Source organism: Scomber scombrus, chromosome 4, assembly GCF_963691925.1.
Source record: "Scomber scombrus chromosome 4, fScoSco1.1, whole genome shotgun sequence".
NCBI lineage: Eukaryota > Metazoa > Chordata > Actinopteri > Scombriformes > Scombridae > Scomber > Scomber scombrus.
The window spans coordinates 1,590,333-1,604,889 of record NC_084973.1 but is presented as its reverse complement, the minus strand read 5'-3'; the positions used below and the strand labels follow the sequence as shown (position 1 = coordinate 1,604,889).

At 40.0% G+C, this 14,557-nt stretch overlaps 1 protein-coding gene across 1 annotated transcript; it reads left to right on the top strand.

Moving 5' to 3' along the window:
- The first annotated feature begins 649 nt into the window (after nucleotides 1–649).
- On the top strand, nucleotides 650–13,010 carry hmgcra (3-hydroxy-3-methylglutaryl-CoA reductase a). Its single transcript, XM_062417992.1, has 20 exons — nucleotides 650–738; nucleotides 1,994–2,172; nucleotides 3,819–3,930; nucleotides 4,041–4,128; nucleotides 4,210–4,294; nucleotides 4,382–4,487; nucleotides 5,283–5,389; nucleotides 5,488–5,607; nucleotides 5,700–5,857; nucleotides 7,174–7,430; nucleotides 7,520–7,686; nucleotides 8,090–8,284; nucleotides 8,371–8,529; nucleotides 8,865–9,022; nucleotides 9,129–9,234; nucleotides 9,632–9,802; nucleotides 10,059–10,199; nucleotides 10,294–10,452; nucleotides 10,691–10,845; nucleotides 11,683–13,010. The coding sequence occupies exons 2-20, from the start codon at nucleotides 2,008–2,010 to the stop codon at nucleotides 11,735–11,737; spliced, it is 2,664 nt and encodes an 887-aa protein (XP_062273976.1). The 5' UTR covers nucleotides 650–738; nucleotides 1,994–2,007; the 3' UTR covers nucleotides 11,738–13,010.
- Nucleotides 13,011–14,557: the final 1,547 nt, after the last annotated feature.

Sequence of the window (14,557 nt, the reverse complement as noted above, 5' to 3'; positions counted from 1 at the left end):
CCAATTGTTTAAGGTCGTTCAAGGCTTACCAAGGTTAGCCTTGACCCTAACCTTGAATCATCCTCTTGTCTCTGCCATGTGAGCTAACAGAAATGTCATAAACACAATATCTGAAAGGGCACTATACCCCAGAAACAGTGAGGGTGGGGTTTTTGGACAAATAGTGAAAATAAATAATGATCACAAGTTTCTTGTAAAGTTTTCATTGGTGACATTTAACTGGGTAAAAGAGCAGAAGCTTGATGACAAAACAGTAGTAGGCCTATAATAAAGCAGATAAATATGTTTACAAAAAAAGATAAATAAAGCAGATAAATGTGTACTGGAACTCTCACAAAGCCAGTGTATTCCATGTATCCCTGTACAAATAACATTTACAGAAACGAGCCCACTCCCTAACAGGTTTGTGTCTGCTGTACAATCCTGTCACATCCACGGTGTACATTCTGTGTCAGTGCAGTGGTGAGATTAGGCGTCCTCCTCGTGGCCACGCCCCATTACCGCTGTCGTCTAGGAAACGGGGCGTGGATAAAGCGCTCGTGTAGCAGGTGACCAACGTGATTGGCTCAAGTGTCGGATGATGTAGAAGCGTGCCATCGTTCGTTCCATCGGGCTTCAGTGAGCTACAGAAGCCGCTCAGTGTGTCGGTGGCTCTCCGTAGGTCCGGTCAGACCCGTCTGCTCTCCGCCTCACCACCTGTCCCCAGTCTCACTCTTCAACTTTTCTTCACCTTTCAAGGTAAGTCACTCTTGTAACTATTTCATGTATTTAAATCAGTAGTGAGGACGTCTGTTATGGTTTAAATGTGCTCGCCGGTCCGGCAAAAATAGACGCAGCACGGACAAAAGCCGCAAAACAGCTTCGCTACGCGCGTATTAGTCATGATATTGGCTCATTGAATAGAAAGAATGAGACTGACACCGGCCCAAGTCAAGAAGAGATAAACTCAATGCTGTTCACAGCATAAACACAAAGCAGCTTCTCTCACCTATGTATTTAAAACACAGTATAAAACATAAAGCAATATGCAGTATTTACAGTATGTGCATTATTTAAACATGTAAGCTTGGAGTGGTCAGTCGCAATCTTATTTTCATTTTAAAAAGTGTGTATAAAGTAGCTAATTGATTTAATATAGACTAAATAATACAGTAACAAATGTTGGTTATTGTTATATGTGCCATTAACATTTCTATGTCTTAAATTAATGATCAAAATAAGCACGTTTCAACATAGATATTCCAAATAAAAAGTTATTTTACTTTAAAAAAAAAAAAAAATGAACTCAGCCTCTTATTTTTCTATGACTTTTCATATCATATTCAGGTTGGAAATACAGTCAGAAAAATATAGGCCTACAGCTTAGGCTGCATGTTTGTCTCAGGCCTACTACTTTTGGCTGATGTCTGATGTCATAGCATTGTTTCTCAGAGTTGTACCACACAGCAGTATTACATGTATTTGATATAATGACAGAGGGCTATATTTTTAATTGGATTATTATTGTGTTTCTGGCTAATCACAAGCTTAAAACAACTCCAAGATCATTTGTATCCCACCTTAAAATGACAAGTACACCATGTTCAACAATGACAATGAATTATTAAATGTCTGAATATAAAAGTAAAAATACAGAATTTAACTTTAACTGAATAACTTAATTTAAAAAGAACAACAATTGTCATCGGGTTAGGTAATCAGAAACTATATCTGACAGGTTTCTTCATTTCACAGCTCCTCCCAGTGTACACGCACATTGGGAGGAGCTGTTAAGTGAAAAATGTAGGTTTTACATGATGTCCTTTTGAAAAGAAGATCCAGAGATTATTGAGGATTGCATTTTAATTATTTTTCTGCTTGTGTTCCTCTTTATTTCTGACTTCACCTGTTCTATTTGAACAGCATTTTTCCCACATCATCTACACTTTGTTATATAGATATTCTCTACCAGCTCCTCTCAGTGTACATTTATTCTCCCTCTCTGTTATTCAAGAGCTCCGTTGCACCATGCTGACCGGTCTGTTCCGTATGCATGGCCTCCTGGTGGCCTCCCACCCCTGGGAGGTGATCGTTGGCACAGTCACCCTCACCATCTGTATGATGTCCATGAATATGTTCACCGGCAATGACCAGATCTGTGGATGGAACTTTGACTGCCCCAAAACAGAGGAGGTGAGTGACTGAGATGATGTACATAATCTGTAATAGTGTATTCACCACCAAACAATGTACAGTGAGCCACCGACCTACATTCAAACACAGTATGTCACTCTTATAAGCACTTATTTATAACACCATTACCACAGATAATGCTTGGTTGGCTGGAGAGTGTGCATTATTTTCAGATTCATCCCCAAGCTCTAACAAAATATCTATCCCGATAATATGCATGGTCACTAATAACTGTAAATCCATGTTTCTAAGTATGGCAATATACAATAAGTCAGCTGGTCAGTCTGACTGCTATTAGATGAAATTAGATGAATTGCTGTGAGCCTTCTCACAGGCATTCATTGTCCCTAAATGAGTTATTTTAATGACTTCATTAAATGACCTCTCATAGTCCTTCAGAGTGAAATATCACCACAACCTTTGAATAGATCGCCATTCAATTAAATATAGCATTCTTACCCCTTTGTTAACATGTTAATATGTTAAACTAAGGTGGTGAAATATATATGCAAAACTTAAACTGCTAGACATCAGCATGTTAGCTTTGTTATTGTTAGCATGTAAATACGCTGACAGTAGCATTCTGCTCAGAGCACTGCTGTGCCAGAGTACAGTAGTAGAGTCTTAGTCTTGTTTGAGAGAAGAGAAACTGAACATCATCTCTCTCTGCAGGCTGTCAAATATTTATTCTCTGATTATTTACTTACTGTTCTTTCCTCTACACACATTCCACTTGTTTCTTATTATATTGTTACTGCTTCCACTTGTTGGATCAATCAATTAACATCAAATCCAAGGTTGATAAAGATTTTGGCATCATAAAGTTTGTGTTTTATTTTAGAGACCACAAAGCGTGGACAGATAATAATTACATTTTAGTCTTTAACATGTGTGGTTATCATAAAATAGAGGCAATACAGATTGATTGATTGATTGATTGATTGATTGATTGATTGATTGATTGATTGATTGATTGATTGATTGATTGATTGACAGTTTTATTACCATGTCATGCATATAAATATGCCCAGCACACATGGGCTTACAAGACACGGACAAGTACAGTGTATGCCTTTTTAAATAACAACAACAACAAGGACCAACAAGATTAAAGATTGAAAAAAAAAAAATATATATATATATATATTCAATAAATGTACAGGTAGTACATTTATTGAATAAATGTACTACCTGTATGTATATATATATATATATATATATATACATATAATCAGACAAAGTATTACTTGAACAGTCCCTCTTGCCTTCTTTTCCAGGCTTTTACCACAAAACTTGCAAAACATCAAAATGAAATAGACGTTCCATTTTTTGCTCATCAGAATGCCAAAATATTTCAGGATCCAGTCGAGCCACTTGTTGGAACATTAATTCTCTTAAATCCTCATAATGTGTTGTGGACAGTATAAAAGAGTGGCTTTCACTTTCCACTTTACCAAGATCACATAGCTCACATAATCAGTTTTTTCTCCTGGATGTTTCTGAATCAACCAACTTTAAGTGCTAGTGGAAGAATAGCAGCTCTCAGAAGTGTTGTTTTTCTTTACAGATTATGCCTTACTTTAACATAAGGATTTTTATTATTTTTACTTTGTTGCTGATCATATCTACTTTTCCACTTTTTCCAGCAAATACTGAGCAGTGATATCATCATCCTGACCATCACACGCTGCATCGCCATTGTCTATATCTACTTCCAGTTCCAGAACCTGAGACAACTTGGATCCAAATATATTCTAGGTATTTGTTTAAATGAACGCACAAGATAAGTCTGAGAGAGCTTTTGTTGGTGTCACACAGGGAGAAGATAACCTAACCAAAGCATAACTACTTTATCCACTCTCTTGCAGGCATTGCTGGCCTTTTCACCATATTCTCCAGCTTTGTGTTCAGCACTGTGGTGATTCACTTTCTCGATAAAGAGCTCACTGGTCTCAAGTAAGTGCATATTAATCATTTCATTCTACCATTTCCTCTGTTAGAAACTCCAGTGGTTCATTGCTCTGTTCTGTCTTTCAGTGAGGCTCTGCCCTTCTTTCTGCTCCTCATCGACCTCTCCAAAGCGTGCGCTCTCGCTAAGTACGCCTTGAGCTCCAGTTCTCAGGTACGAAGAAATCTGATGTGAAACACCCCACATGAAATGAAATTCAGCAGTAGACTCGACTGTTTATTTTTACTGTAACGTTTCCAGGATGAAGTGAGGGACAACATTGCTCGTGGCATGGCAGTGCTGGGACCCACCTTCACTTTAGACGCCCTGGTGGAGTGCTTGGTTATTGGAGTGGGAACCATGTCAGGTACCTTACCACATTTTGAGCCACAGTCAAACAGCTTTCTTCAGGTTCAGTGTGATCAGGGAGTGTGGGTGAAGACAAACTCATTTAAATGTTATTCTTTCTTAAATCTTCTCACCTGATGCTAATCAGCCAATCAAATCCGTGCATTTGGATACACACAGAGAAAAGAGGAGAGACAGAGGTGGCAGATAAGAACTAAAACTAAGCATTTTATTTAAGAATCAAAGCTTTCTGTAATGCACTTTAATTTAAAATGCCATCTTTATTTGATATAAGAAAAGAACATTTATTTATCTTATTCTGTTTTAATTCTTATTTTATTATTTATATGAATCCCAGACATTGAGTGTAAATACTAATAAATGAATTCTACTGTATTTATTTGACAGTCTACAATCTAGCCACTAGACACAGATGCTGATGGAACTACAACGCTACTTCAAGCTACTGAAAAATAACACAGACATTATGATGTTCTGGATTGAATACCCCTCGTCTATATTAGCCAAATTTATATGTTGTTGAAAAACATCGATCACATTTCACAGAACTTTTAACGTGTTGGATATTTTAACTGCCCTACCCTAAACTGCCCTCAAGCTGAAATGATATCACATGTGTTCAGATTACGAATCAGTTTGTTTCAAGCATATCATCCCACTGCTGCCAGCAAATACATTATTTGGTCATGTCTATTCAATCACACTTATTAGCAGATGATGACACCAATTAACAGTTTGACAGCATTCTGGCCTCTGCTTATGTGAGTCCTCACAGGTCTCTTGTTTCTTCCAGGTGTTCGACAGCTGGAAATCATGTGCTGCTTTGGCTGCATGTCTGTCTTGGCAAACTACTTTGTGTTCATGACATTCTTCCCTGCATGTGTCTCACTGGTGCTGGAGGTAAGAGTTCTATGTGTGTGTGTGTGTGTGTGTGTGTGTGTGTGTGTGTGTGTGTGGTAATGGCATTTAGATTGATGGTGATGTGTCTGTTCCCATAGCTGTCCCGTGAGAGTCAGGAGGGCCATCCTATTTGGCAGCTGAGCCATTTCTCCAGAGTGATGGAGGAAGAGGAGGACAACAAACCCAACCCCGTCACCCAGAGAGTCAAAATGATCATGGTAACACCTCACATACTTTCTTTACTTTCTTCCACTGTCTTCTATCTTATATCGTATATGAGTGTGACTTGTCCACTCTGCTTTGTGTGCAGTCTCTGGGTCTGGTAATGGTTCACGCCCATAGCCGGTGGATCGCTGAGCCCTTGTCCAACACCACAGTGGGCATGCCACAGGTTGGCATGGAGCTGGACAACCTGTCCCCCAGGAGGATCGAGCCAGAGAAACCCCTCTGGCACTTCTACCTGACTAGGTTAGCACACACTTCTGTTAGGCTTGTTTCAATTTAAACTATGGATACTAGGACATACTAGGACATGAAAGGGTTTGGATGGATTTGTAAGACCTCAATGTGGTGATGTTATCCTAGACATTACAGTGGAGGATTTCTGAACTTTAGATCTACAAATCAATGATTAGGTTGTGAACATGTGATTTAAGAGGAGTGGACAACTAACAACCAGCTCAGATATCTACAACGAAATGCCTTAACAGCTCAGTGTCACCCCTGATTGGTCAAACAGATGTGGCGTTATGTCTTAACTACGTGTAAACACAATATGTGTAAAAATGTGTAAAAATGGTGACATATGTCCTGTTGTCACATTTTCAGTCTCTGATTCTTTGTGGTTTGTAAGTATAAAGTGAAGAAGCAACCTGAACCTTTGCCCTGCATGTCTCAAAGGTTCAGGTTGCTGAAGGTCCAGGTTAAGTCTCTTTAGGCCTAAGAGAAAAACAGTTTCAGGGTATGTCCACATAATCTTGTTACATTTGTAGACAACAACAGCTTCTTTCTCCACCTGAGACTGTCAGAGTGTGACAGGGTCCCCACAGATCCTTAAAAAAGTCTTCGAATGTCTGGAACTGTAGGAGTTATGGTATGAAATTTGATTTGAGTGTAATTATATTTGTTCAGTTTATGTTATTTATCATTATTATCATTATTTTCGGATTATTTAACATAAACCAACCAATCGACTTATTAATGAAAGTAAAAACTAATCAGCAGTTGGAACTATAATGAAACTAATCATTAGTTACAGTCCTATCTCAATGACTTTAATATGAGCTCCATTACAACCCACTACAACAGTAAAACCTGCTTTTATATTATTATATGTCCCAGCCACAGTATTATTTTTTCCTTAAAGAGGTTTTAAGAAGGTCTTAAAAGTCATTAAATGTGTTCTTTAAAATGTGCAGATACCCCGTGTTGGTGTTTCAGCGTGTTTGGGGTGAACTGAGGGACAGGGGTCTGTGTGGCAGTATAGTCAAGAAGATATGCTTAATTCATCCCTTTTTCTGTGATGACTCATTTTAAATGTCAGTATAACTAGACCCATGCTGCTTTTCATCATTTTTTCGGCATGCCATCTTTTACTATCTTATCCTTTAAAAAAAAACAACTTTATTGAGCATCAATGATACATAGCCATAAACACATATTTTCTTCAGTGTATACACACATTTAACAACTCATCCACCCACCTGCCCAAACCCATCTAAAACACTCAATGAATATAATGTAACATCAAACGTCATATGACTTGTTTCCCTATTCTCCTGCAGGATGATAACTATGGACATAGAGCAGGTGATCTGTCTGGCCTTGGCCCTGCTGCTGGCCATCAAGTACATCTTCTTCGAGCAGGTTGAGATGGAGTCTACGTTGTCACTGAAGAACCCCATCACTATGTCCGCCCCCGCCCTGACACCACGACGCCCCGCTGAGACCTGCTGCAGGAAAGAGCCCGCTGCTCCCCGAACCCTCGCCCCCACGACCCAGAGCGTTGCCGACCCCGCCCCAGCCATCAAGAAAGAGAGGGGTACGTCGAGGCTCAGTTTGTAGGCTGTTTTTTGATTGTGTTCTTCTAATAGCACTAGTACTTATATATGCTTCAACTTGTTCCCCTAGATGAGGTTATCCGTCCCCTGCCTGCTCCAGCTACTGATCCCCAGCCAAAGAGTTTCTTTGTCGTGGGGGAGGAAGAAAAAGAGCTAAAGTCCGACACCACTCAACCAATCCTCCCCCCAACACCCAGAGACCTGGACAAATGTGTGGCCATCCTCAGCAACCCTGAGGTAACACACACACACACACACACACACACACACACTCAACTAACATTCTTCCCAGGTGGCCGAATGGTTACGTCACCTCAGCCTACTTGGGTCATGTCCCACCAATAAGTCTGCAGGATTTAAGGCAGTTGTGTGATTTAACTGAGCTGTAATGAGCTTAATCACTCCACTCTCTCTTTGAGGATGAACCAATTAGAGCATGACGCCAGTAGAAAAGAGACTTGCACTGATTCCACCGGCTTCTCGCGACCTCACATCCACTCAGGTTCACAGCCAGAGACATGAACTGTGAGATGTGGACAGAGATGAATCTTGAGAGTTTTTTTTAGGACAGTTTGAACCTATAATCTTCATAAAACATAGGATAATAATTGTTGTCACCATATGATTGTGTGTCCTACAGCTGGGGCCTCGTTTCCTAAGTGACGCCGAGGTGATGGTGCTGGTCAACTCCAAACACATCCCCGCCTACAAACTAGAGGCCATGATGGAGAGACCAGAGAGAGGAGTGGCCATACGCAGACAGATTATATCAGCAAAGCTTCCTTCTCCCTCTGCACTCTCCTCCCTGCCGTACACCGACTACGACTACTCCAAGGTGTGGACTCATTCAAACACACGCACACACACACGACACAAACTGAAGTCTGCTTTTACATTGTTGTAAATGTTTCTTTTCTCCAGGTTATTGGCACCTGCTGTGAGAATGTGATTGGCTACATGCCTGTTCCAGTGGGCGTGGCCGGACCGCTGCATCTGGATGGGAAGCAGTTTCAGGTTCCCATGGCAACCACCGAGGGCTGTTTAGTTGCCAGCACCAACCGGGGATGTCGAGCAATCGCTGTGAGTGTCAGTTATGTTGTGTTCCTAAGAAACTGAAGTCTTATAGGTAGTATCAGGGTGGACAAAATAATGGAATCACCCAACATCCAACCCTACTAAGCAGTAGATTATTTCCTTTCAGAATGTATGGCTGGTTTCTTTTAACCATGATCCCCATCTTTCTCTAATACTAACCATGTTTTTGTTCTTAAATCTAACAAACTTTAGTGTTTTCACTATCTGGCCCTTTTCTAGTGATTCAGACTCTTTACTGTTGCTGTGAACAGTCTTTTTGTCATGGCATCATGTAGTAACATGTAATCTATCTGACTTGTGTTTCTCCCTGTTTGCTGTAGCTGTCAGGTGGAGCCAGCAGTCGTATCCTAGCTGATAGCATGACTCGAGGACCCGTAGTGAGGCTGCCCTCTGCCTGCCAAGCTGCTGAAGTCAGGGCCTGGCTGGAGAGCACCGACGGTTTCCAGGAAATCAAAGAGGCTTTTGACAACACCAGCAGGTAAACATGACACCTGACACGGACACAAGTAGAATTCAAAGTCTTGTTGTCTGGACTCCATATTGCTTCTGTGTGAAAGATTCAAGCGTGTGGTTGCTGTTGGCAGGTTTGCTCGGCTCCAGAAGCTGCTCGTTGGTCTAGCTGGGAGAAATCTGTACATACGCTTCCATTCCAAGACAGGAGATGCAATGGGGATGAACATGATCTCTAAGGTAACTGATTTATAAAGTGTGTGCATGTGTTTGTCATTGACTGTATATAAAGATACATGTCATGACTGCTCCCCAAAAGTGAAGCCAAAACATCTGGATCGCCCCCTAGTGGCAGGCTGCATTATAGGTCATAAGTCCCGCCCCCTCCATGTTAGCGAATGGGACATAAACCAAGCTAAAACATTTAAGTACAAGTCAAATTATTTTCCCCAAAAATGGTTTCTGTTTTATTTTAGGTAATCACGTTATTTAGGTTATCACGTCTGTGTTTGTTCAAGTGATGACAGCAGCTTGACCGAATGATGCACGTTATCACATTATAGAACAGTGAAAAATTGTAAGACATGTACTGTCAATGTGTGTCATGTATGATAATTAACACAGCATCTGCCTTCAGGGTACAGAACAGGCTTTGAATAGACTGCAGCACCACTTCCCAGAGATGCAGCTCGTGGCTGTCAGTGGGAACTACTGCACCGACAAGAAACCAGCTGCTATCAACTGGATTGAAGGAAGGGGCAAGTCTGCAGTCTGTGAGGCCACCATCCCCGCTAAAGTGGTCAGAGAGGTAGGCACAGCCAGGACTGAGAGTACAGCTTTTTATTGATGACTTTTTTCAGACTTTGTGAGGTTTTTGCTGACATTTACTACCTATTCCATTGTTTAAATCTGTGATCTTGTGTCCAGTAACAGAAATCTGTATTATTGGAAACGTGTCAATGACAGTACCGGTGTTCTTTTAGTAATTCTGCAAGTTTCCCATGTCTCATGTCGGCCCTGTTTTATGAGCAAACACATTTATAGTCCTCGTCCCTGTCCTGCAGGTTTTGAAGACCACAACAGCAGCTCTAGTGGACGTGAACATCAATAAAAACTTGGTTGGCTCAGCCATGGCCGGCAGCATTGGTGGGTTCAACGCTCACTCAGCCAACCTGGTTGCAGCCTTGTATATCGCCTGTGGACAGGTACAGCACTGACAGTTCTCAGGAAAGGTTTATTTCAGTTTGATGTTGTGTTTCATGTGTTAATGTGTGTGTACTGTGTGTGTGTGACCTCCAGGATCCAGCTCAGTCAGTGGGCAGCAGTAACTGCATCACCCTGATGGAGGCGTCTGGACCAACAGGGGAGGACCTGTACATCAGCTGCACCATGCCCTCTATAGAGCTGGGCACTGTGGGAGGGGGGACCAACCTGCCCCCTCAACAAGCCTGCCTCCAGGTACACACACACACACACACACACACACACACACACACACACATACACAGATACTCACACACACACACACACACTCACACACACACACACACACACACACACACACACATACACACCCATGTCAGATAAATACAAAATAAATCCTGTTGGAATTGTTATTTTAAATGTTGAATATAGACAGAAACATATTTAGCTTTGTTGATACTGAACGTGAAACCATGTTTTCTTCCTCTTGCAGATGCTGGGTGTGCAGGGAGCCAGTCAGGACTGTCCAGGGGAGAACGCCAGGCAGCTGGCGAGGGTGGTGTGTGCCACCGTGCTGGCTGGAGAGCTCTCACTGATGGCTGCTCTGGCAGCTGGCCACCTGGTCAAGAGTCACATGACACACAACAGGTAAGAGTCAGTGACTTTCATTTATACTCTGCTACTCTGCTGAACAGATAGAGACATTGAGTCAAATTCATAATATCAGCTTATGAGAAGCACCAGATGCTGCCACATTAAAACACAAGTAATAAGGTATATTTGAAATCAGGAAAAAACATAACATTTAAGTAAATAAATGTTTTTTATGCTGATTGCCACAGGTAGGCAGTAATTCTGTATCTGTAGGACAAATATGCTTACCAAGGAGGAACAATAATCTTCCCCTCCACAGAGAAGACATTATTTATTCATGACATCAGAGGGTTCTATCAGCTGGTCCCTTTTGTCAGTTATTTTAATTAAATGTTTCAGTAATAAAAAATAATTCAAATAATTAATTCAAAAAGTGATTCATTGCAATTTGTTTATATTTATTGTCACATGTACATATCATTTTTAAATTGAGGTCATTTGCATCATGCCTTTCAAGGTTTCAGACAACAGTACTTAAACTGAGAGACACTATAATCCTTGTGAATAATGTGCAAATAGCTTCATTAAGAATATTCATGTTGCAGACACAGAGTCAGTAGTCCTCGTGGTCTGTGCCTGACACAGATGCTGGTAGTGTTCACTGCAGGAAGACACACGCATATCATACACATGTGGATTAAACTGGTTAAGTCTTATTCAGCAATGCTCTTTTGCTTCGTGAATGAGCCGGCTCACTGAACATTCAGTCTAGTTTATCTTTACTTTTAAAGAGATGTATTCATGTAAATTTGATCATAGAATAAAAAGCCTTAGCCATTAAAGACATTGTCCCTGAAAGGCTTCTTCCATAACAAACTGTTCTGTCTGCAGATCTAAGGCGGACCTACAGGTGACTCCAGGAACATGCACTAAGAAAGCCTCCTGAGAGCCAGAGAGCAGCTTGGCTTCCCTCAGTGAGCCCAGGTCACTGGCCAGACCAGCATACCCAGGAAGATAAATATGGACTGATCTGAAAGGGACTAATCATTCATCAATGGAAGCAGACCTCAGACTTCTGCCAAGTGCTTTCAAAGAGACACAGGAGTGTCATTGATCAGTCACTATGCTGTAAATGAACATGATCCATACAAGCCAATCAGACTATTCATTTTCTGTAACTCTTTGTATTTTATGGAGCTGATTTTGAGCAGTTAATTACAGATTTCTTTTATTTCCCCGGTAACAATGCTGTGAGCTCTTTGGGTTCAAATGAAACATTTCTGCTTTCATGTTGCCAAATGGAGCATGCTTAACATAGAAGCAATTCTAGCTAAATGCTAAGTGTTTCTGATTGTTGAATGTGTGTAGCTATACATGGGAGCTGAAGAACAGTGCTGTTTATAAGTGATTCTGAGAAAAATGATTTCTTCATCAAAGAAGTTTGTTATGGACTTATAGTGTCCACAACAGCTGAGCAGACAAGTCCTGGTTCAACCACTAGAGGAAAGACAAACATGACTGACTTAAGGAATTAATAAATTAATTTATCAGTGAATTATTGTTTGGATCCAAAAGACACTTTAAAACTAGCACTTGCCAGCCTTACTTAAAGGCTGCTCTATCTCCTGTATGTACAGAACAGTGTGGACATAACCAATGCTTGTGTCCTTTAAAAAGGGAGGATGAATCTAATTCAGGTGTCTGCACTGCTGAACCACACAACAAATCATTCACTCATGAATTTTGAGACTATTTTTTTTATAATATTCATAAAGAAACTACAGAAATGCCTCAGCTGACCTCTGTACTGCACTTTCAGCACCAAAGAAAAAGGACTGAAGGACAACAGCAGTGTTTTGCATGTTTTAAACCATTTACTTCAAATGTGTGTTATGTATGGAAAAAGGCTTGCAGAGACTTGCAGTTTGCTTGAGTCAGGTACTGTAATCCATCACAGTGACCATCATGTCTTTCTCTATTCAATCCTGTTGACACTGCAGATGCAAGGACAGACATTTCTAATCAGTCTGCATTTTATACTGCGTTGCCAATGCATGGTATGTGCAGCTTAACTCATCTCATATACTACTCATGTAAAGTACTGCAGATGTGGTGTGGGTGAAGGTAAAATGAATTCAATTATAATGAGTCCTCCTGTTGCACCAGGGGCAAATATTTTGGATATGTTTTGTAATAAACACAAAGGTACTTTATAATGACAGATTGTACTGTTTTGATTTGTGCTTGATTTGCAAAAATGTATTTAAAAGTTGATCTGAAGCTAATATGATGCTTCAAATCTACATCTTCTATGTTTCAACGTTAGTGTTTTTAGTACCAAAGTCTTTTTGTTACTATACTTCCACCACAGCTCAACAGGGAAACACTAAGAGGGAATTTGATGCTAAAAACACTAAATGTGTCAGATATCACTTGATATGACTAACTCACACTGATGAAGCTGAAGTTCTACTGACCTATAACTATAGTTATACATCATATTTTGCTGTGCTCCATCCTTTTCCTCATCTCTAGAGGCATGGCTTTACTGATGCTCTCTTCATTCCACATCTGGATCCAATGAGCCACTGAGATGCAAAACATCTGTACCTGTCTGTTCCCTCTACCATAGAAATAGTTGACACACATTTCCAGTCAAGATTCAGGCATTTACTGATTAATCATATAATCATATAAGTCATTTACAATGATGATCAATTAAACATGTCATTAATGAGTACGAATATACATGAAACAATATTTCAATCTCAGCTTTTACTCATTGTATTGCTTGAATAATAACAAATATAATAAAACTTTTTTTCAAATCCTATCTGGGAAAGTTTCCTGTTGGAATTAAATAAATCTCATTTAGCATGTTTATGTCATCATAAACTATTAATCTTTTTTTAAAAAAAACTCAAAATATAATCTTTCCTAAACATAGTACATTTACACAAAATCTACACTCAGCTTGAGGATATGTGACATTTTCCCCACAAGCAGACATGTTGAAATAACAAACTTTAATTAAATACAGTTATTTCTCAGTAACATACCGTTCTTCGAATGCTGAATCAGTGTTTTACACTGAAACACATGGATTGGGGGTCACCTTACAGCAGTTTGTACTTCTCAGAACATAAAACCATCTTCAGGATAAGTAAACACACTGCTGGCCTTGACACTGAAGAACTAAGTTCATGACAGTGGGCAGTTGATCCTGAGTTTACTCCTGTGAAGCTTCCACATGTGTCTGTATCACGTGAAAACTGCAGGCATCTGATGTGATGATTCCATGTGGCATGCTTTGTTTCAACTGTTCATAGATTATTAATTACATTTATTAATACAAGCATTGAGGACACAATATTATGAGCTTTGTTAAACATGATCAGATGGATAACAGACCCTCAGTAACACAAAGAGGCCAACTAAACCAGAGTCCCACACTCTGGCCCCAGTGAACCACTCTGAGGGCTTTTATTCAAATTTCATCAACTAAGTATTATGTTTACCTTACATATACATTAACATTAGTCAGGTTTATATTGTGAATGTGTGGTAATGAAATGTAGACTTTTAAAACCAGTTGCATTTACTGAATTTAATGAAAACAAAGTCTATAATTGGAGGGACTGAAACATATTGAGAAACACTAACACTATAATATATAGTCCTTTGTAGTAAATGAACCATACATTAAGATAAAAAACATTGAGGTCTTCTGAAGTGAAGTGGATAGAATCCTGCAGAAGGCTCAGTG

Bases quoted from the DNA above. Each gene is read 5' to 3' on its own strand.
- hmgcra (XM_062417992.1), top strand. From the start codon at position 2,008: ATGCTGACCGGTCTGTTCCGTATGCATGGCCTCCTGGTGGCCTCCCAC. The intron at 4,488-5,282 runs GTACCTTACCAC...TGTTTCTTCCAG, and splicing joins TGGAGTGGGAACCATGTCAG to GTGTTCGACAGCTGGAAATC. The intron at 9,803-10,058 runs GTAGGCACAGCC...CCTGTCCTGCAG, and splicing joins CCGCTAAAGTGGTCAGAGAG to GTTTTGAAGACCACAACAGC.